The sequence below is a fragment of the Megalopta genalis genome, chromosome 1, assembly GCF_051020955.1.
Source record: "Megalopta genalis isolate 19385.01 chromosome 1, iyMegGena1_principal, whole genome shotgun sequence".
Classification (NCBI taxonomy): domain Eukaryota; kingdom Metazoa; phylum Arthropoda; class Insecta; order Hymenoptera; family Halictidae; genus Megalopta; species Megalopta genalis.
The window spans coordinates 32,923,521-32,947,496 of record NC_135013.1 but is presented as its reverse complement, the minus strand read 5'-3'; the positions used below and the strand labels follow the sequence as shown (position 1 = coordinate 32,947,496).

The 23,976-nt window shown below is 40.7% G+C and overlaps 1 protein-coding gene across 8 annotated transcripts in view; it reads left to right on the top strand.

Moving 5' to 3' along the window:
- LOC117218047 (uncharacterized) overlaps positions 1 to 23,976 on the top strand; it is a 170,284-nt gene that overhangs the window by 52,163 nt on the left and 94,145 nt on the right. For all 8 annotated transcript variants that reach the window (XM_033466076.2, XM_033466080.2, XM_033466079.2 and 5 more), the window contains exon 6: positions 19,013 to 19,496. In XM_033466076.2, the coding sequence (XP_033321967.2) occupies positions 19,013 to 19,496 (484 nt within the window). The remainder of the gene's footprint in view (positions 1 to 19,012; positions 19,497 to 23,976) is intronic.

Sequence of the window (23,976 nt, the reverse complement as noted above, 5' to 3'; positions counted from 1 at the left end):
AATCATTTATTTCACTTTATGTCAACTGAATATGATTTATGAACGTTTCATATTAAATGATACTTGCGCAAGCTACATCTCTCTACGAATTTGATTAAAATTGCAGGCTAATTGTATTCCCTTGTGCGAGTAGAAAATTCGTGTAATTAACGGTTCACACAAATTCTCCGACGCAGTGCACGTGTACCTAAATATACAGAGTGCCCCAAAAATGTCTCGCAATCCGAGAATAGGAGGTTCCTGAGGTAATTTGAAGTAAGTTTATCCTTGGCGAAAATGCAATTCACTGCTTTGTTTATAAGTTATTAATGAAAAACACTGACCAATGAGAGACGATCTCGGCTGGCGCGAGGCGACAGAGCCAATGAGCGGAACTGGGCTTCGTGCGCTCATTGGCTCGGCCGCCAAGCGCTAGGCGAGCTCGCCTCTCATTGATCAGTGTTTTTCGTTAATAACTCGTAAACGAAGCCGCGGATTGCATTTTCGCAAAGGAAAAAGTTACTTAGAATGACCTCAGCCACCCAACATTTCCGTATTGCGAGACATTTTTGGGACACCCTGTATGTATGCATCGAAACGAAGATCACAGAAGGGTTTATTGTAAAGCACTGATTAAATTAACCGTCGGCGATCCGGCCTCTGTGCGTTCGCGCGATGATTAATTCCACGAGTGTGTAGAATCCGCAGAACACCGATAATAAATGATTAATACGGTTGTATCTCCCCCCCGGGACACGGTCCGTGAAACACAGATGCGCGCGCTCGGGTCCCACAATTCTTCGTTTATTTAATCTTTTAGGCACGACGCGCCACTATAGTGGCTTCCGCGGATATCATCTTTCAGAACGACCCGCCACTATAGTGACTTTCGCGGATGTCATCTCTCTGGACGACGCGCCACTATAGTGGCTTGCTCTAGTAGCTCACTCGCTCATCGTTTGAACCAAATAATCGTCTTCATATGCATTGTTTCACACTTCTTTTGTCTTCACATCGATTTACAACAGGGTCCCAAAAATGTCTCGCAATCCGGAAATGGCGGGTTCCTCGGATCATTTGAAGCAACTTCTTCCTTTACAAAAATGTTCTCCGAGCCACTGTTAACGAGTTATCAACGAAAAACAGTGACCAATAAGAATCGAGTACGGCTGACGCGAGGCGGCCCAGTCAACCGGCGCGCGAAGCCCAGTTCCGCTCATTGGCTCGATCGCCTCGCGCCAGCCGAGCTCGCCTCTCATTGGTCACTGTTTTTCGTTGATAACTCGTTAACGGTGCCTCGGAGATAATTTTTGTAAAGGAAAAAGTTGCTTCGAATGGCCTGAGGAAACTGCCACTTTCGGATTGCGAGACATTTTTGGGACAACCTGTATCAGACTCTGCCGTCCAGAGAAATAGCCTCGCGCAGAATTCAGCCGTACCTAAAAGGTTAACATAGCGCCAAATACGACGAGTCCGATATCCCACGGTTGTTTACTTAGCGCGACGACGACGACGACGGGCGTGTTAGGCTCGGTGAATCATCGCAAGCTGCGAACTATGTAATTTAAGAACCCGCGGCGCATTCGCGGCGACCTTTGGCGCGTTCGTCGTTCTGGAATCACTGGTGTACACTCCTCGTTCGAAAAAAAATCCTGTTCCCGTTCGGAAAAAACGAACTGCGTACTGCTATCGTGCACAAATGTTTGATCGTTGATAACGTTCAGGGTTCTCTAAAGAAACGATGTGACCAGTTCGTTTTGCAATTTCTGTTCTCAATAACTTTTTGGATCTACCTTTTTTACGGACCTCTTGGACCTAACCTTACATCGTAAAGTCGAGCAACCATTTACGTACATTTCGCGCGGAAAGAAGTTTTCGTTCATCGTTCGTAAGAAAATGTTGGATAATTTAATAATATATACTAAATGATACTAAATATACTATACTCTAATATAATACTATACTATACTATATATATATATATATATATATATACTATAAACTATATACTATATACTATACTATACTGTATACTATACTATACTATACTATACTATATACTATACTATACTATATACTACACTATACTATATACTATACTATACTATATAATACTATACTATACTATAATACTATAATACTATAATAGATAGAATATAGATAGAATAATACTATAATACTAAACTGTACTATAATACTATACTATATAATATAATACTATATACTATACTAAATATACTTAATAATCTTTTATAAACAGTTGTTCATAGTTTTATCGACGAGTTTTGAAGAACTTCATGAAAAGACGAATCAGTCTGACAGTTTTTTAGTATTGCGCGCATAAATCGACGAAGTCGAGCAGCATTTTCGCGGACGAAAGAAACGTTTTTTCGATTATTATATTTTCTGGAATTAATAACATCTTTGGACAGTTGGAAAATATTTTCCTTGAACGTTATAGCAAATTAGTAATGATTCCGCAAACATGAAACTAATAATTGACTCAACGGAACAAGGATTGAAGAATTTAGTTTTGACTATTACAATTATTACAATTATTAACCTATTAAAAACCTGTTACAATTATTAACCTATGAAAAACCTGTTACAATTATTAACACCTTTTTCGTACCATGTCCCTGTGTTTCACATTCAATGTCTCGATTTTGGAACGGAGACAAGTCCTATCCAGAACTTGCAAGCATGTAATTTGTTTGTTCTTTTTTAATTTGAACAGTTGAATCGTCGTTGAAAGTCCTCGTAATTAGGCTCTAAAAGAGTTGCGGCTCGTTCTTATAGTCGTTGAGTCTCGGTGACTATAAAAATCGTATCCCCTCTCCTCGAATGATCCAGTTTCGTTTCCAAGCTGAGCGTCAATTAGGGAGAATATTTACTGTACGCTTTTCCAAGATTATTGCATCCGATGGAATCGTAACTTTCGAAGGCCGAAAAAATAATTCTGTCACCCGTATACGATCCAGACGCGGCTGTCGACGCGTTAATTGAGAGTTTTAAGATTTTCACGACGAAAGCATCGGAAAATGGGCCACGTTCCAGTAATAATAACTGCTGCCGAGAGGACTCCCCTTCGTTTTCATTCGAGGCAACGTGTCCGTATATTTAGAGGTGTGACTTCAACGCTGGATTTTATCGAGCTGTTAAGTAATCGTGACGCGTCGGTGTCTGTGTAATTCTAACGAGCTGAGTAGTAATATCACTAATAACGTTGCATAATTTCTTGTAACGCTACAAGCGTATCGTGCCGATGATTTTTGCGCGGCCATTTCTTTCGATCGGTGCTGCTGCACACCGGGTGTTCGGAAAGTTCGTACCACTCGCCCGTTACAATTTTCACTTGATGCTTATGCAGTTGTGCTTCGGCGTTTTCGTAATTAATCGTGACGGTGATGAAACAGATTCAGCATTCGTGAAACATATAATCTAGACTTTATTTAGATCAGTTCGTTGGAATTATTCTTGTATAAATTTCTATTAATTGTTTGGAATAGTATATTTCACGTGAATATAAATTTCTATTAATTATTTGAAATAGTATATTTCACGTGTATGAATTTCTATTAATTATTTGAAATAGTATATTTCATGTGTATAAATTTCTATTAATTATTTGAAATAGCATATTTCACGTGTATAAATTTCTATTAATTATTTGAAATAATATATTTCACGTGTATAAATTTCTATTAATTATTTGGAATAGTATATTTCACGTGAATAAATTTCTATTAATTATTTGAAATAATATATTTCACGTGTATAAATTTTTATTTATTATTTGAAATAGTATATTTCACGTGAATAAATTTCTATTAATTATTTGAAATAGCATATTTCACGTGTATAAATTTATATTAATTATTTGAAATAGTATATTTCATGTGTATAAATTTCTATTAATTATTTGAAATAATATATTTCACGTGTATAAATTTCTATTAATTATTTGAAATAATATATTTCACGTGTATAAATTTTTATTTATTATTTGAAATAGTATATTTCACGTGAATAAATTTCTATTAATTATTTGAAATAGTATATTTCATGTGTATACATTTCTATTAATTATTCGAAATAGTATATTTCACGTGAATAAATTTCTATTAATTATTTGGAATAGTATATTTCACGTGTCTAAATCTCTCTTAATTATTTGGAATAGTATATTTCACGTGAATAAATTTCTCTTAATTATTTGAAATAGTATATTTCACGTGTATAAATTTCTAATAATTATTCGAAATAGTATATTTCACGTGCCTAAATCTCTCTTAATTATTTGAAATAGTATTTCTTCCATATTCACGAGAGAAAAGTAAGCTTCTTCCATATATATTTCCCTTAATTAATGAATGTAATTGCCACCTGTGTAACGTCTGTTTGCTTTTATCGATGTACACATCTGAAATAATTCCCCGTCTCAAATCTAAACAGGAATGTAAATAAGTGTAATACATACACATGCTCGCTAGTTGTCTGGTCGGTAAAATGTCATGGAAATAATATTCGAGCATACCACCGTTTCACGCACAATGAAGAAAATATTGATTTCGATCGGCTGTGTTTCAGCCTCGCATCGCGATATACGTGTTTCAAATACTTATTCCATATTTGTAAAGTCAATGAAGTGTGTTTCAACCAGTATACGTTCGTTCGATATAATAATGATAAATTACTATTTCGAACGAAGCAGAGTCGAGGGAAAATAATGTTCGCATGTATTTGTATCTCTCGGTTGAAATACTTTTACCGCGGCACGATCTCGGCGTTGAAATAAAAATAATTTAGCTATGAATCAGCGAACCGTCGTTCCACTTGCCGGGCACGCCAACGCGTTCTAAGACGATCCACGACGGCGTATCCCGGCAGGAAAACAGAGTTCCGTAATTTCCGAAGGGACAGCTCGACAGACCTAAAATGATTTAAAGCGCCGCACGGATTTCATTTCGCATCCGTAGGAGCGATCAACCGGGACGTTTAGCGCTCGTCAGAGTGTCGAGCGAGCCGAGAGAGAAAAAGAGAGAGAGAGAAAGAGAGAGAGAGGGAGAGGGAGGGAAGGAGAGGGAGAAAGAGAAAGAGAGAGAGAGAGAAAGAGAGAAAGAGAGAGAAAAAGGGTGGGAGAGGGAGAGAGAGAGAGGGAAGGAGAGGGAGAAAGAGAAAGAGAGAGAGAGAGAAAGAGAGAAAGAGAGAGAAAAAGGGTGGGAGAGGGAGAGAGAGAGAGGGAAGGAGAGGGAGAAAGAGAAAGAGAGAGAGAGAGAAAGAGAGAAAGAGAGAGAGAAAGGGTGGGAGAGGGAGAGAGAGAGAGAGAGAGAGAGAGAGAGAGAGAGAAAGAGAAAGAGAGAGATAGGGGGGAGAAAGATAAAGAAAGATAAAGGACAGGAGCAGAGACTGTCGATCTCTTTATGTAACAAACAGCAGAGGAGCAAAACGACACGGAGAATTCTAGGAGCCGCAAGCTCGGACCACCTCAAATGACTTCCGGACTGCCGCTGGAATGAAATAAGATTAATAAGGCTACCCAGCCTGGTACACCTACATGCATATAGGTGTATATTTAACCATAGGCTCGTTCATGCACGCATGCCTCGAGTTCATGGCATCGTGCAAACTAGAAATATAATTCACTTCTTGCCCGTCCGCGATCGCCGATTCGATTCGATTCGAGTCGATAATCTCGCGCAGTGCTCACCTCATGCAAATTCCAGCAAGAAAGTATACATTCTAGACGATTTATTCTCGCTTTGCCAATTTGTCTCCGGGTAAAAACCCGTCGATTTATATTATTAGACGCGCACCGATCGACGGCCGTTTCTTCAGTTTTCCGTCGGCGGATGCCGCGTCTCCCTAATTGACCCGCGGATTGTGCACAGAAATGGACTATTCGGGAACAGCAGATACGATTTGTTTATAGCTTTTTCTTTATAGTTTTTTATGGTTTTATAGTTGTTGATAATTGATAACTATGAAAACGAAACGCGAGGCTCGAATAGTCGTATCTCCTCTTCCCAAATTGTCCATTTTTGTTTACAAGCTGAAGGAAAATTGGGGAGAATTTGTTGCAACCCTTTAGGCACTTTTTATATCCGCATGCACAGATTTTACGACTGTCTTCCTCGCTCGAATTGCTAATGCATTTCATTGCAATGAATAATTATTAGATTAGTATAAAAAATATTGTATATTTTTATATATATAATATATTTTTAATTATTAGGTTAGTATAAAAAATATTGTATATTTTTATATATATAATATATTTTTAATTATTAGATTAGTATAAAAAGAGACTTAAAATTTTAGCATTGCTAACTACAGCTTGTCTCGAATTTTAATTGTTTTAATTAACCCTCAACGGTGGACACGTGGTCCGACAGACTCCGCAGTAAATATTATTGTTTATTAATAGGTTTCCTTTGTACTTCTTTGTAAGTCCAAATTTTCTATGAAATGTTTTTGCTACAAAAATGTGCGATACAATTGTTACAATTTCTTCTTCGTGTCCGTGCCGTTGTCGCAAAGATATTGCAACAAATATTGTCTTGTCCCGAAAGAACGGTTTTCATTTCGTTATTTTGGATCCTACGAAACTTCGATTCTTAATTCAGAAATTTCTACGAAAGGATTGTCGTTCGTTCGACATGCTCCCGCAACACGGAACGTTTCTCGACGCGCGAGGATTCTCCACCGCGAGAACGCGAGGCGTATTTCCAGTGTTCGAAATACCGCGAGGATTTCGAAAGCTGGCCGACGTAGCCTAATTTTAGGGAGAAGATCGCCGACGACTCTCCATCATTGTTCCGACTGCTTTTATAAATATGACCTCACGGCGTGTGTCGCGCAAATAAAACTGCACCGAAGACGCGGAGCTATGCGCCGGGTCTCTCGACGTTTTTCCTTCCGCCGTGTCTCCTCTCCTCTCCTCTCATCTCCTTGCCGGTTGCATTCTCATTTCTTGCAACGAGGATAACTGGTCCCGCGATCCTCGAAGACCTCCTCATCGTCGGTTCTTCCGCTTTTTCCAACCGTATTTCGAAAGTTCGTTCCATCATCCGCCGTAAATATCGTTTAGTCTCATTTTCTTCTCCGAGTCGCGGACTAATTGTCGAGCGTCGTTCGCGGAGAAAAACGAGCTTCCGTCGATGCACGTGCAAAAACCGGTGCAATCGTTTGTTTGTTTACGTTATTCTTAGTTTCAGAGGATATCTCTCTCTCTCTCTCTCTCTCTCTCTCTCTCTCTCTCGCGGAACAGAGCGACCGCGAGTGAATCAGTTGCATTCGTCGGCTGTTCGATCACGCTTCGTTTTTATTATTTATTGCGGTTACGTTGGCAGTGATAAATGAAGTGCGCATCGTTATGCTTTTATGTAGAGCATGTGAATCATAGACTATTCGAACGATTATCTAAGTATTTTGTGAAATATGTTAAAGCTTCATTCTATTTTTAATTCACTGAATAAGATTTTACGCGAAATGAAATTTTTATGTTAATTTACATAGAGTTATCGTGAAAATAGGGTCTATAGATAAATTTATAGGGAAACTGAATTGCACAGTTTTTAATTTCACAATTTTCAAGTTTTCAATTTCTCAATTTTTCAATTTTCAATTTTCAATTTTCAATTTCTCAATTCGTCAATTTCTCAATTTTTCAATTTTCAATTTCACAATTTCCCAATTCGTCAATTTTCAATTTCTCAATTTCTCAATTTTTCAATTTTCAATTTCTCAATTTCCCAATTTCCCAATTTCTCAATTTCCCAATTTCCCAATTTCTCAATTTCTCAATTCGTCAATTTTTAATTTATCAATTCTCAATTTCTCAATTTTATAAAAACGATTCTCGTCAAACATTATACAAGATCACTCGCGTTAAAAATTAAATCCGATCTCTTTTATCCTTCTTTTGCTACGCTGAGATATTTAATTGTTCACAACGAGCCTTACAACGAAATGGACGAGCCGCGCGAAAAATTTCGCTTCATTCATGGAGCGACACGCTGTAGTCGGTCGAATCGTACTATTCATGTTTAAAACATGACGAAAAACATGACCGTGCAGATAAACCCAAGCTTGGCCGGTTGTAGGAGTCAGAGATTATCAGATGTATCTCTCTGAACTGTACCGTTTTCTAGGAAAGTTCAAACGGAACTGTACGCCGCTGTTCGTAAATGGAGCACTTAAAAAGCTTGCCCCGTGAAAAATGCTTATCACGCGACGATAGTAATAGTCACGCTAAGCCGTGTGTGTCTCACAATATTTATGTTGCGCGATAATAAACGTTTGCACATGGAGTTCGCAATCATCCGAGGATCGAACGAGGCCCAACATTTTTTCAGGCATTTGCTCGCGTTCCGTGGAAAATTCTACACCTTCGATTCGCAATTCTAAGAGACTGAGACGACTCTGATATTTAATTTATGTTACATTTAGGCAACGAGGTGTCGCGTCGCGACGGATAAGTTATTTTTTTTCTTCTAAACGACGCACTGTAAATTTTCAGACGATTTACAGTAATGTCTCCCTTACTGACGCTCAGTTTGTGCACAGAAATGGACAATTTGGGAAGAGGAGATACGATTATTTAAACCTTGCAGCTCGTTTTTATAGTTGTTGACAATTCGTGACTATAATAATGAACCGCAAAGCTCGCATAATTGCATCTCCTCTTCGAAAATTATCCATTTTTCTGCGCAATCTCAGCGTCGACAACTGTATTTGAATTGTAATTTTAGTGAGATCAAAAATAAATTCTCAAATCTCGAGATGTTTAGAATATCTTGAGAGCAGGCCAGAATAAAATGAACAGATAAAAAATGTGAATAATTCTATGGATAATTCTATGAATAATTCAGGATATTGGCGTTCGACGTGCACAGTGCCGTTACAGTAAATTAGAGAGGCATTACTGTACAGTAATGTCTCCGTAACTGACGCTAAGATTCGGACAATTTGGGAAGAGAAGATATTATTCGAGCCTTTTTCTTTTTACAGCTCGTTTTTATAGTTGTTGACCATGTTGTTAACTGTAAAAATGAACCGCAAAGCTCGAATAATCGTATCCCCTCTTCTCAAATTATCCATATTATCATTTTTATAGTTACCGATTGTCAACAATCATAAAAAACGAGCAGCAAGGCTCGAACAATCGTATCTTTTGTTCCAAAATTGTCCACTTTTGTGGACAACCTGAGCGTCAGTAAGGGAGACATTACTACGTACTCGTCGCGACACAAAATACAGTAATGCTCAGATTGTGCACAAAAGTGGACAATTTGGGCACAAATCCGAGCCTTGCGGCTCATTTTTATAATTGTGGACAATTTATAACTATAAAAACAAACCGAAAAGCTCGAATAATTGTATCCCCTCTTCTCAAATTATCCATATTATCATTTTTATAGTTACCGATTGTCAACAATTATAAAAAACGAGCAGCAAGGCTCGAAAAATCGTATCTTTTGTTCCAAAATTGTCCACTTTTGTGGACAACCTGAGCGTCAGTAAGGGAGACATTACTACGTACTCGTCGCGACACAAAATACAGTAATGCTCAGATTGTGCATGTGGCGGACCAGACAAAAAGACACGTCCTTCAAAAGCGGGGTGTACACATGCCTTTTTCGGGTTTTCCCGACGCAAGGCGTACACCGCGCAATAAAACAATAAAAACGTTGGGACACAGCTTCGGACCATAGGTCCCGGATCACCCCGGTCGGAAAATCTTCGGGAAAGGCCTTCGCCCTTCCCAAGGACTTTCCCTTACCAATAAATACGAGGACCTCTCGACCGAGAAGTCAGTTAGCAAGTTTTCCTCCGACTCTCAACGTGTCCATATTTCTGTATCATCCGTCACTCGTTTACCTTTACCTTCTACACACTGTACCTCATCGCCTTTTGTTACAAGTTGTATTAAAGTTTTCGTTATATAAAACCAAAAAAACTCTCGGATTATTTTATATAAACCGTCGCAGTAACCCCTGCGACAAATGCACAAAAGTGGACAATTTGGGCACAAATCCGAGCCTTGCGGCTCATTTTTATAATTGTGGACAATTTATAACTATAAAAACAAACCGAAAGGCTCGAATAATCGTCTCTCTTCTCCCTAAGTTGTCCATTTCTGTGCACAATCTGAGCGTCAATTAGAGAGACATTACTGTACCGTCGTTTCTCCATGACGAGATATACTCCTCGAGCACATTCAACCGGTTAAAAGTTCTTAATACATTATTTGTCTCGATTCAAAGTAAAATACATCTCGTACCGGCCAATACGAGACTCTGCCAGCTCGCTTTTTGCCAGCAAAAGGCGAATGAAAGGCCCGTTCACGCGATTCGATCGATGAAAAACTGTCTCATTAGCGATCCGAACCGCCGGCATCCTCGCCGGTGATCCCGACCCGATCGATCGATCGATCTTCGAAGAAAGTCGGTCTTCAATTTGCACGATCATCGAGCGGATCGTCATCCATCGGCGCGGCGACGAGACGAACCGCGGCGAATCGGCGGCCGCGTAACGACGCGTGATTCGATTTTCCCTCGGCAGACAGAAATAAAAAAAGCACACCCGGGGTCCAGCGATTGGGCGCAATTGAGGCGATCGTTCGATTCGGGGCCCTCCCTCCCGGTTCGTCTCGGAGCACCCAGTCTCCTCAGTCGGTTCGCGCGACCAACCGCAGACGCGTTGCGCCGCGACTTGAAGCGCGCACTTAGGCTCGCGTCTGATCCGCTCGTCTGTAAAAATCCGAGTCGGCGATTCTTTCTCGAGAAAGTCTCGCTTGCCGCTCCCCGCGGCGTGTCTCGTGACGAGGAACAGAACCTTTGCTCGCCTTTGAGGCTTAAGTCTCGAGGCTGGGTGCTTAAGATCCGCTCGATCCGTCGAAGATCCTTTGAGCACGCTGAAGAGACGTTCCGCGCCGGCGTCTGTTTGCAGAGCTGTGCCTCTTCTTTTCTTTTTTTCTCTTTTCTCCTCTCTTTACATGCGGCCACAGATGCGCCGATGCTTTTGCATTTGCACAATTTGTTCAGCGATGTCTGGAAGTACGTATTACGGCGTTAATTAATAACGAAGTTATTAGAAGGCCGTTTTTCACTTTGCGCGAAGTGAAAATGGTGAGAAATTGACGGCGAGAATGTTCGTTCTTCCTTTAACAATCTTAGACAATAGAAAATAGTACGTTTATGTTTTATGGTTAATGTTGCGATATTGAATATTACGGTATTGAATATTACGATATTTAATATTACTGTATTTAATATTACGATATTTAATGTTACTATATTTAATATTACTATATTTAATATTACTATATTGAATATTACGATATTTAATGTTACTATATTTAATATTACTATATGTAATATTACGATATTTAATATTACTATATTTAATATTACAATAATTAATATTACTATATTTAATATTACGATATTAAATATTACGATATTCAATATTACTATATTTAATATTACGATATTTAATATTACTATATTTAATATTACGATATTGAATATTATTATGTCGATATGAATATTATAATATTTAATATTATCATATTTAATAATTGATATTATTTAATATTTAATCTATTTCCTTGTTCGAAATTTGACTGTCATAAATGCATAAAATTCCCAGGCCAATCAATTTACTAATAATTCCGAGTACTATATTGCTTTCGTTTGCCTTTTTCTGTCCTCGTTTCATTGGAATCCGAAAATCTAAGATTCGAATGATGAGTCGAATTCACAAGTTTTCCGGTGCCGTTAAAAATTGATGTTTCACGCGCGAGTGTTAAGTGATCCACCTGGTATACGTACACACAAGTTCTACAGTAAACTGAATTAGCGTCGAATTCAATCATCAAATTGGAAGACACGATTGCATAATTTAATTGATTGGTTGGGTGTGGTTTATTGATTTGTTTAGACGAGACGTCGATAGTGTTGCACAGTATGGTTACATAATGTTGTTGAAAGAGTACATTTACGAGTGCATTTTATGCATGTGAAATTGACTCTTGTGACTCATACAATTTACAATATTTTTAACAATTTTTTACATCTAAACTTTGATGATACAAAAAATTATCTTGGAACGCGATGTAACAATTTTAGTGGTGCCTCAGAGTCACCGGACGATTACAAAGGATTAATATTTCTTCTGCTTTGCATTTCATCCGATGCATTTCTGCCATAAATGCACAAAATCCGCGGTCCAAATCGTCGTCATTCGCGCGATCGTGTTACCATTAAAAATCAATCTGTCGAGGAAATCAATCTACAGGATGTCCCAAAAATGTCTCGCAATCTGAAAGTAGCGGGTTCCTCAGGTCATTCGAAGCAACTTCTTCCTTTGCAAAAATGTTCTCCGAGGCACCGTTAACGAGTTATTAACGAAAAACAGTGACCAATGCGAGGCGAGCTCAGCTGGCGCGAGGCGACCGAGCCAATGAGCGGAACCGGGCTTCGCGCGCCGGTTGGCTGGGCCGCCTCGCGTCAGCCGTACTCGATTCTTATTGGCGCACCGTTTTTCGTTAATAACTCGTTAACGGTGCCTCGGAGAACATTTCTGTAAAGGAAGAAGTTGCTTCAAATGATCCGAAGAACCCACCATTTCCGGATTGCGAGACATTTTTGAAGAATCTTGAAAGACACCGGCTGCGCAGCGCTAAAAGGTTAACCGGCGAGCCTCTGAACTCCGTGAGATCGGCGCTCGTCGACGCGGCATAGAATTTCTAAAAGTCGCGTGCGCGGCGAGCGCGCACGAAGCCCGCATTCTGCCGCGCGCGAAACCGTTCATCCGGGATGCATCGTTTAATCACGGTTAAACGGCGGCCTGGTGGTCGACGATCGTTTCGATCGTGCCGCGCCGTGTTCCACGACTATTTAGACGTTCGATCGCGGGACAAACGCGGCGAACGGCCGGCGCGGCGCGGCGCGGCGCGGCGGCGGGAACGAGGCGGCGCGCGGCGGGTTACGCTCGCGGCCGCTTCCGCGTCGTTTTCTTCGCCGCGCGTAACGGGAGCCGCGTGATTGATGATTGAATCGCGTGAAAGCTGCTACGGATTCACCGCGGCGCGGCGGCGAGAACTTCCCAACGAGAACCGCCTCCTCCGGTGCTCGTGAATTCCGCGCTGGCTGAAGTTCAAAGCCAACGGGAGCAAACAAGAGCCCGCCGCGAAAGTGTTACGTAGCGATCGACGTGTAACTAGCCGCTGTGCATCTACGCTGAATGCCCTAAATCAGCGTTTCCCAACCGTTTTCGGTTTACGAGCCGCCTCTGTGCCTCGATCGTCTCGACGATCCCCTTGGAACAACGGTTAAACGAGTTCTGAGATGTGGTTTAACCCTTTGCACACCGGAAGCCAAATTGACGAAAAATTTGGAACAGTTTTTCTGACACATGGTATTTTCATTTTATGTAATTTAGTGCATTTCGAGCATACGAAATTGAATTTTGGTCGATAAAATAAATTTGATTAATACAAATATATTTTGAAACGCGACGTAACAATTTTTCATGGCGCCTTGGAGTCGCCACTCGAGTGCAAAGGGTTGATAGATGCTTCGAATGAAAAATAGCGTAAAACTGTTCTTTTTTAGCTCGATTTACTTGAATGTTAACGGGCGATCCTTGATGCTGGTTGCAAAGAATTTTCATTCGAAACAGAGCTAGGAACAAGTTTTATTCTAATTCTATTTTATTATTATCAATTGGAATGACAATTTATCTGTGAAAATATGTATCCGAATAGGAAATTATTCTCTATTATTTTATCATTAAGGACTATTAAGGATTCTCTATTATTTACTAGATTATACGTTTTGATAATATCAATATCAATTTTGATAATATATCTGAATATAGTATATAAATAATTATCAATATTTTAGACATTGCTATAGCCTTATTATCAATAATAATTATTAATATACTTAATCAATAATAATACAATAACTAAAAAATAGATAATAATGAAATAATAAGTATTAATATAAATAATTATTAATATTTCAGACATTGTCATAGTCCAATTATTAACAATAATTATCAATCTAATTAATCTAATATTAGTAATTAGAAATTAAATAGTAATAAAATAATAATAATTATTAATATAAATAATAATTAATATTTTAAACATTGTCATAGTCCAAGGGGTTAAACACCGATTAAAAGACGTCGTTGTCATAGCGATCGCCTGTTGGATAACTTTACGAATTCTAATAGAAAACTGTATAATGTTGCAACGGTTATTTGTGCAATGAATGATTCAAAAGTTTATTCAATGGGCACGGTTCGGCGCAAGCGGTTGATAGTTCGAAATATTTCATTTTTCCTGTGCACGAACCATGAACAAGTATTATAGCAACGCTACGGAACCAAGGAAAGTTACGGAACTTCTCGGACTCATCCGAATACCACCGTCGTGTCTGCAGCTTATGTTGCCACATAATTAACGTGATTGATTTCACGCGCGTATCTCTTTTCGCTCTCGTGGAGTGAAAAAGAAGAAAAGAAAAGAAAAAGGAAGTCCATCCACATCTGGCCGGAGTTTTATACGGTTCTCAACGGAGCAGCAACAAGGGAGCCATGTTTTTCGCCCGTTAATTATATCCCCGTTTAATTATCCAATTGTTGAACTGTTCGCGGAAAGAATGCAACCGTTGTCCGTTGTAACAGACCGGCAGGACTTTTTATGGGGGAAAATGCAATCGAATTTCGCGCTCGAGGATCGCGCGAAACTCGATTACGCGAGAACTTTATTTCCACTTTTAATAAAATCACGGACTCTCTAAACGGAGAGTCTCCGCGTCCGATTAAGAACAACGAAGCGAAACAATCTTCGCGAATTTTCAACGGCTTACCAGATTTTCTCTACCGTTTTCATTCGAGCTGTAACACTCGGCCGATGATTTTTTTGCAGTCCTTCGCGCGAAAGCTACGTTTGTTCGAGCGAAATGGAAATCGGAAATTCGCGAGAAATCTGTTCGATATTTCCGTCACGGTTCTAAACGTTGAATCGACCGAATTAAAAAATTGTTCGTCGTCGTCGTTGTCGTTTCCTTGGAAGACCGAATTTCCTTTCTATAGATCCTTTTTTGCTTTTACCCCGACACAGAGAGACGTGCGGGTCGGTGTGCAATTTATCAAAGAGTCTCGGCCGTTCGGTAAACACGTATCATTATCATTATCGAGAGACGGCGAAAAAGGTGTCGCGAAAATTATCAGAGTGTGGAGGAGCGACGCGCTCGAACGATATTACAGGGTGTCCCGAAAGTGTCTCGCAATCCGGAAATGGGAGGTTCCTGAGGCCATTTGAAGCAACTTTTCCCTTTGCGAAAATGTTCTCCGAGGCTCCGTTTACGAGTTATTAACGAGAAACACTGACCAATAAGAGGCGAGCCCGGCTGGCGCGCGGCGGCCCAGTCAACGCGCGCACGGAGTCCAGTCCCGCTCATTGGCTCGGCCGTCTCGCGCCGAACGATCTCGCCTCCGATTGGTCACGGTTTTTCGTTAATAACTCGTAAACGAAGCCTCGGATTGCATTTTCGCTAAGGAAAAAGTTGCTTGAAATCACCTCAGGAATCCCCCACTTTCGGATTGCGAGACATTTTAGGGACAACCTGTATATCGGCGTTCACAGTTTTCCGGACACGTCGGCCCGGTTTGTCCGATTCGAGAGAACCGTTCCGACTGGTCTCGCGCTCGCTGTTGTTTGACAATTAACTTTTTGCCGATGACTTCGCGTCACGCCTCCCTGGAAAACCGGCGGAGCCCGTTTCGCTTTAATTGGATCGAATGAAATTAACGTTGGACACCGCGACTCGCGATATATTCCCATCACCTCTCCCCTCCCCTCCTTCCTGCTTTCTCCCGTCGAAGAATTAGCCCGCCCTTTGTCTTCGGTTAGCGGCTGGATTGCCGTTAATAATCGCTTAATTCAGCTCGAAGATGAAATGCTCGCGGCTTACGGGGGATTTGCTTTCGGCGCCGCTGCGCTCCGGCGTGGAATTGTTTAGCTAACGATCGTGAGATTAAGCGATAAAGCGCGACCGATGGCGTAATTAGTTCGCTGCGTTATACTTTTGCCTTCGTCGTTGCACCGGATCGAACGCGGATCTCGTCGCGTTGTCTTCGGAAATTTCTCGGACTTCGCGGAATCGTTTTTGTTTACAATACTTTTCGCGTCGAATTGCAATGGAAAACTTAACCCTTTGCACTCGAAGCTATTTTAATTGTATTTGAAACGTATTTTCCGATCTACGATGTTTCTATTTTGTATGATTTATTGCGATTTATGCATACGAAAGTCTATTTGGCAGGTACAAAACTTGCAATTTTAAGAGTCTTTTAGATGTAAACGAGTCTGATGCTGTTACAATTATTTTGACAAAATAGTACAGCAATTTTTAGCGGCGCATCGGAGTCGCCACGCGAGTGCAAAGGGTTACGCTGCACGATATCGATCGTTTTATCGATCATTGGATTTTAATAAATAAAATAATTAGGTAAACATAATGGATTTATTTTTAGATCCGCGAGCAAATAATCCGGTCAGCTAAACTGTTAAATGGAATTATTTTATTAGGCCAAGAGAATGTTATTTAAAACGTCATCAATATTTTGCACTCGAAGCTATTTTAACTTCAGAATACAAAAATTTCCAGCCGATCTGGAAAATTGCGTAAACAAGGAAACGTGAAATTTAGCTCGTTCATTGAATATTATTATACATATATATTATACATATTTGTATTTATTTACTTATTTGCTTATATGCACGAGTACAAAGCGATTTATACAAAAATGAATAATTTAACGAAAATGAAAGCATAGCTTGTAATAAATGGCGGAATATCGATGAATCGAACAAACAGCTTACAAAGTCTTGTTTTCAAAGTTAACAACACCGGATGCAAATATGTTGATCCATACAATATTACAAGCTCAATAATCTCTTCAAAAAATTTAACGCGTATTTGCAAACACCTTGTAGATTGTGTTTAATAACTATCGAAAGTCGTTCGGTTTTTAAATAGGATTGATATCGTTTGATAAAAATGTAACATAGAAAACTGGCGTATAATGCATTGGCCTCTAATCAGCAGCGTCTTATCAGTGCCGATATTTTCCTCCGATTTCAATGCGTCATTCATTCGGAGCCCACATCATCGTGACCTCTCTATGTTCCCTATCACTTCCTCCTCTAATTTTAGAACCCTTAAAAATCTAGAACGTCTCTCCGATTCTGAAATTCAGGTCCGCTCCCACGTTCAGCCTGGTTTCCAGTCCGATATCAGTTTCGATTCATTGGATACGCCGAAACAATCTTTTCTCTTAATTGGTTGCGATCATCTTTATCCTTCCTTTTTTTTTTTGTAATTCCAAGTAATAATGAAATTTAAAGAAAACTACATTTCAGTTTTTGTTCAGTAGATTAGTGCCTCTATCGACTAGAAAAAGCGTTCAAGTCGATTGGTCTAGTTTTGAAAAATTGACTGCGTTTTTAAAGATGTACGAACACTTTTGCGGAGATTTTTGTATTAATAATATGTTTGTATTTCTTGTTAACTCTTTGAGGCACAGAGGATTTCAGAAAATAAAACAGACCCACGTTGCACAGAAATTTTGTCGCGTTTCAAGTTAAACAAAATTGGTACAGTTTTGATTATCAAAGGAATCACAGAATATAAAAACAGAAAACATAATAACAATAATAATAGAATTCAGTTCGTTCTATGTATTATAGGGGGTGGGATTTAAATAGTCCAACCGTGCCACATGGGTTCATTTATGCGCACGCAGCTGTTGCAATATTTCGAGGGGTGGGTCTAAAAATGTCCCGAAATTTCAGAATATTATTAATATAATTTTTGCTTTCACTAAAATTACAATTTCAATAGCTAACGGTCGCTTCTTTCTACGCGCGACGAGTATACTCGTCGTGACACAAAATACAGTAATTTCTCCCTAATTCGTAAGATCAAGTACGAAATAAATAGCAACGCGATCAAACTTATTTTTAACAGTTCATTCAACAATTTCGACATATCTTCGCGACGTTCTTTCGGCATTTCCACGAGCGAGACGTCACCGTCACCGACGTCGCAAATTATTATCGATAGAGTTCGTCCCTAATTACGCTAAATCCTCCCCAATTTTCCTCCAGGACAAGTCCTCATTTCTATAATCGTCAACTATAATTATTTCTACAATCGCCAACTATAATCATTTCTATAATCGCCAACTATAATCATTTCTATAATCGCCAACAACTATAAAAACGAGCCGCAAAGCTCGAACAATCTCACCTCCTCTCCCCAAATCATCCCTTTCGCACCTAATCCTCCCGCGAATCAGATCGAAATCCCAGCACCGCTCCCCGACGAGTATACTCGTCGTGACACAAAACACAGTAATTTCTCCCTAATTCGTAAGATCAAGTACAAAATAAATAGCAACGCGATCAAACTTATTTTTAACAGTTCGTTCAACAATCTCGACACATTGTTACGACGTTCTGTCGATATTTCCACGAGCAACGTCACCGACGTCGCCACGTCGCGAATTATTATCGATAGAGTTCACCCCTAATTTTCCTCCGGCTTGTCCTCATTTCTATAATCGCCAACTATAATCATTTCTACAATCGCCAACTATAATCATTTCTACAATCGCCAACTGTAATCATTTCTATAATCCTCAACAACCATAAAAACGAGCCGCAAAGCTCGAACAATCTCTCCTCCTCCCCTTAAATCACCCCTTTCGCACCTAATCTTCCCGCGAATCATATCAAAACCCCATCACCGTTCCCCGACGAGTATACTCGTCGAACCCATCGCACCATAACATCCACCATAACATCCGCCAATCATAATCCCGAACGTAATCCAGCAAGCGAGAGAGAGAGAGAGAGAGAGAGAGTATCGCCGCGGGAAAGTTCAAAGGCATGACCTCTGTCCCTTATCGCCGCGACTAACTCGCAAAATCCTGTTGGTTTTCGCAGCGCGAACGGGAGGGCGCCAGTATCCAGCAAGCCGCCCCTGCCTCCACAGCCGCCCCGCGTCGGGGCGCTGAGCTCGAGACCGTCGACGGGCGCGTCGTCGTCGGCGTCTTCGTCGCGCCGACGCGCGGCCACGGACCTTGGAAATCCGGCGGCCATCGAGATGGCGAGAGCCCGTACGATGCAGGCCGCCCAGGAGCGTCCGGTCGGCCTGCTCGAGACCGACCTCGACGAGGCCGTGCCGTCGACGACGACGACCACCGCCTCAGTGACCGCCGCCGGCAAAAAGACCAGGAGCCTGCTCAATCTGAATCACACCTCGACCGCCCCGCGACCCAGGCCGGAGCACGCCCTCCACGTACCCCAGTCGCCCGTCGGCGCTTCGCACAGGAGCCCCCAAGACGACGACACCGCGTCCACCATCAACCAACGGCCACACAAATCCATGGAGTTCCTCCTCGACAAGGAGAACCTGCATTTCGTCAAGGTGAGTACCTTGGAATCCGTACCTCGAACGTCGCGGCCACGGTCAGACCGGACAGAGACCCCCGCCGTTCACCCAAAGCTCGTCGGCTACCATCTCGGAGCCGCCGTCTCCGGACGGGACGTTCCTGAAGATGTTGAGATCTCACGCAGCTGCGTCCGCAGATCCGCTCGGATTCCCCTTTTTAGAATCGTCCGTGTCTAACGTTCGCGAGACTGTGTTTACGATCGCCGGTTGTCTGTGCGAGATTAGGGGTGTTTTAGGTCGGGTTTAGGGGAGCGGGTTGGACACGTCTCCGGACGAGGCGTGACCTTGTAACGGAGCCGGGGCCGATGTAGGTTAACGTCGCCGGAACGGCTCGGGGGATAACGATTGTCGCAAAGGCTCTCCGCCGGCCTAGGCGTCGACCTGCGTGGAATCGTCGATTAGGGTTGTCTACGCGGTCCTACGAAGCTGTTTAGGGAATAGCTACGGTGTGAACGATCGATCGATCGAACCTTCGGCTCCCGTCGATCGCGCCGCCTCGTTGATTACGCTGCCGTCGCTCCGGACGTTTTACTCCCCGGAGTAACCTTGAATCTCGGCTCGCGCCGCGAAATTAGCTGCCTCCCGGACCACGAGTATTGATCAGATAAGTGGCTGGATCGCTCTCCGCGAACGTTCGTCGCGCGGTTTCCGTCGCGGAACGGCCGACCGACCCGTCGAACACGAGGAAAATCGTCGGCAGGGAATTTTCTTTTTGTGTTCTCTCGCGGAGAGCCGAATCGCGACGGCCCCGCTGATCGCGCCGCGCAGCCCACGCTGGATCGACAATTTAATTAGGTCCGGGTAATGAACAGGCTGTTAACAATGGCTCGCGATACGCCTCGGATACGGCACTCGCGAGCAGGAGAGGGTGCTACCGGTGCTACGCGGCGCTCATCGATAAACACGGTCGCCGGTGTTAACGCGGCTCATAATGATTTTATTTTGAAACGGTGTTGCTATTATTAACCGTTCCACGGTCTTTGGCGTGCACGTCGCTTCGCTGTTGGTCGGAGAACAGGTCGCATTGGCTCTGGGAATTTTGCGACGGTGACCGGGAACTTCTTTCGGCGTTCGCTGATCTTTCTCCGGGCGCCCGCGTCTCGATTCGTCAATCGCGGCGAGCGAGTGCTCGGGGGATCGCGCTGGGTGCGACGTACGCGCGATTGAGGGAGCGAGGAATGTCTTCTGACTCGTTTTTTAAAACGTGATCAGAGTATTTTGTACGCGTTTTCGATCGGTTTTTGTAATCCCGTTGTTTCGAGACGGCGTCGCTGTCGTCGAGAACAATTTTCAGCATTTTTGCTGCGATGCTTTCGTGACGGTAACTTCGTTTTCGAAACGCGAAACTCCGATTTTAAAGTGAATAAATATAAAAAAACATTGATAATGAATGTTGGACGAGATGTTGCAATTTTATTATAAATTTGAACGTCATTTATTTCTATTCGGATTATTACTTTTAGAGATGTCGCGACAGATCACGTTGCAAAAATATGATATAATGTTGTTTGAATTTCGTTGTTTCTCGAATATTTATTTTCATCTTTTTTTATAGTCAATTTAATGTATTAAATATTGAATTAGTCACGAACGAAGAAAATGTACTGTTGATTGCATCAGCAAGAATTATTGGGCTGGCAACTAATTGCCGATTTGTTCAATGAAATAAACAATTTTCTTTTTACTTGGAACGAAGTTTAATCTGTAATGTATTTTCCATTTTGACCGATGACCTTTTGCCGTCTCTCCGACAACTTGAAAATTCCATGCTCGTAGAAAGTCCGATCCTTTTCGGCCAAAAACTGAGTTAAGTGAGATTTTACAGCGTCGTCGTCGTTAAAAGTTTTACCACGAAGGGAGTTGTCCAGGGATCGAAATAAGTGGTAATCCGATGGCGCGAGATCAGGGCTATACGGTGGGTGTAACATTAATTCCCAAGCAATATCCATCAATTTTTGCCGAGTGGACAAAGACGTGTGCGGCCTAGCATTGTCCTGCTGAAAAATGACACCTTTACGATCGACCAATTCTGCTCGCTTTTCCTTGACCGCTGCATTCAATTTGTTCAGTTGCTAACATTCACGGATAATAAAAAATAACATAATAATAATAATAATAATAATTTTATAATAATAATAATAATAATAATAATAATAATAATAATAATAATAATAATAATAATAATAATAATTTTATAATATAACATTTACGGACATCATAAAAATGAGAGTGAGAGACATCTATAACTGAAATCGGCAATTACTTAGTTGCCATCCCAATACATTAGGAACACGAGTCTTTTACGTTTATCAAAGCAGACGACCGTATTTTCACGACATTAAATCAGTGCGGTGTTAAAAAACGCGCGTCGTAAAAATCGTTCGAAAAAATCTAGAGAATGCGCGCGATGTATAGTTCGAACTTGCGCGATATTCTCTGTGGTCGAACCACGCCGTCGTCGCAGCTGAAAATTCGAGCCACTAATTGGACAGGTTTATCGGCGAGTCTTATCAAAAGCGGCGAACAGATTAAGATACTCGTTTGGCCGTTTTAAGCTTCGTCGATTGGATGATCTTTAGAATGAAACAGCAGCAGTGTTCGAGCAACAAATTGGACAGATTGCTGTCAAATCGGAGGCCACTCGTTTCTAAAAAGCTGCGAACTATCTGCCGGGAATAACGTAAAAAATGTGCAATCGCTGAACAAAATGCGTTCGTATTGCATCGCATTCGAAATAATGCAATGCAATAAACTCCGCTGAGATTAAAATTGCTCTGAACAAAAAGAAAAAGGAGAAATTAGAAACAGTAGAAAAGCTAACAACAAGAGAAGAATCTTCTAAAATATTTGTCGAAGAATGAATAAATAAAGCTGACGATCGTCGATCGAAAACATGGAAAATAAAAGATAAATAAAAATGCTTCGAGATTCGAAAGAAAGCAAACGAGAACGAATCAAACGGTAACGACGCGCGTCGAGGCGATTTTTCGCGAAAATTTATTTCGACCGGTCGAAGCGGAGCGGACAGTTGGCTCTGTGCAGCCGGCAACGGACTAAATTATAAACGGAATCCGAGGGAAGCCGAATGAGGTCTTCTTCATTGCGATCAGTATTCGATCGAACGTGTTGCTTTTGCAGGTTTTCTTTCGTCTTCGTTGCATCGGACAGAACGCGTACGTGTAACACACACGTATACACACACGTGCACGATCTTCGAAGAACCACGCGTCGAACGGATCCGCTAATCGGCGATGTATCATCGCGCGACATTCATTAGCATCGAGTCGCTAAGCGGCCGGGAATAATTTATCAACGTTAGATGGGTATCGGCTTAAGTCGATTTCGCGGCTGATTAGCTTAACGAAATTATACCAGGGGGCAAAGTGTGAATGCGTTCTTAACGAGACCGCGGTGTAACTGTGCGCGCTCTCCTTGTCTCACTGTTATTTTTCGTGCACGATTACGCAGCGTTATGGTAAACCGTTCCGTTTCGTGGGGAAAAAAAATGGATCGCGATGAGAGGCGGCCTCGAAAGAAGTATCATTACTTTTTGCTGCGTTTTTCGAAACCGAGGATTTTATTTCGGGAAATTTGGAATTTTAATTAGGCTGCTTGCCGAGTCGTTTTTTCGGAACTGATCTTCACGGCGCCGTTTCTTAAACGCTGTCGAGTTGGTTTGGAGAATGGTATTTAATAATGTAATGAAATTATAACAAAATAATAAAATAGAATAATATAATAGAATAGTAATAAAATAGTAAAATAAAATAATAATGAAATTGTAATAAAATAATAAGATAGAATAATAATAGAATAGTAATAAAATAGTAAAATAAAATAATAATGAAATTGTAATAAAATAATAAAATGGAATAATAATAGAATAATAATAAAATAGTAAAATAAAATAATAATGAAATTGTAATAAAATAATAAAATGGAATAATAATAGAATAATAATAAACTAATAAAATAAAATAATAATGAAATTATAATAAAATAATAAAATAGAATAATAATAGAGCAATAATAGAATAATAAAAGAATAATAATAGAACAATAATAGAACAATAATAGAATAATAATAGAACAATAATAGAACAATAATAGAATAATAATAAAATAATGAAATAGAATGATAATAAAATTAAATAACAGTTTACTCGTTTTCAAATCGTACGTTAAATATTTTCATGCATGTAGCGCATTTTTCAAGTCGACTTCGCGAATTCTATACCTTCCTCAGTCCATTCATTGTCGCTAGAGATAAATGGCTGTTTAAAAGTGACTTGCATATCACTGAAATATGCATATACATTTTGCGCATTCGTTGTAGTTCTTATTTGGTATTCTTAGAATTTAGGTTTCTGATATCCCCGACGGTTTTACAATTTTTCGTGGACACGAGGTCTTTTTAGAAGAATTTTACAATTTCTACGATTTCCGAGCGCGTGTC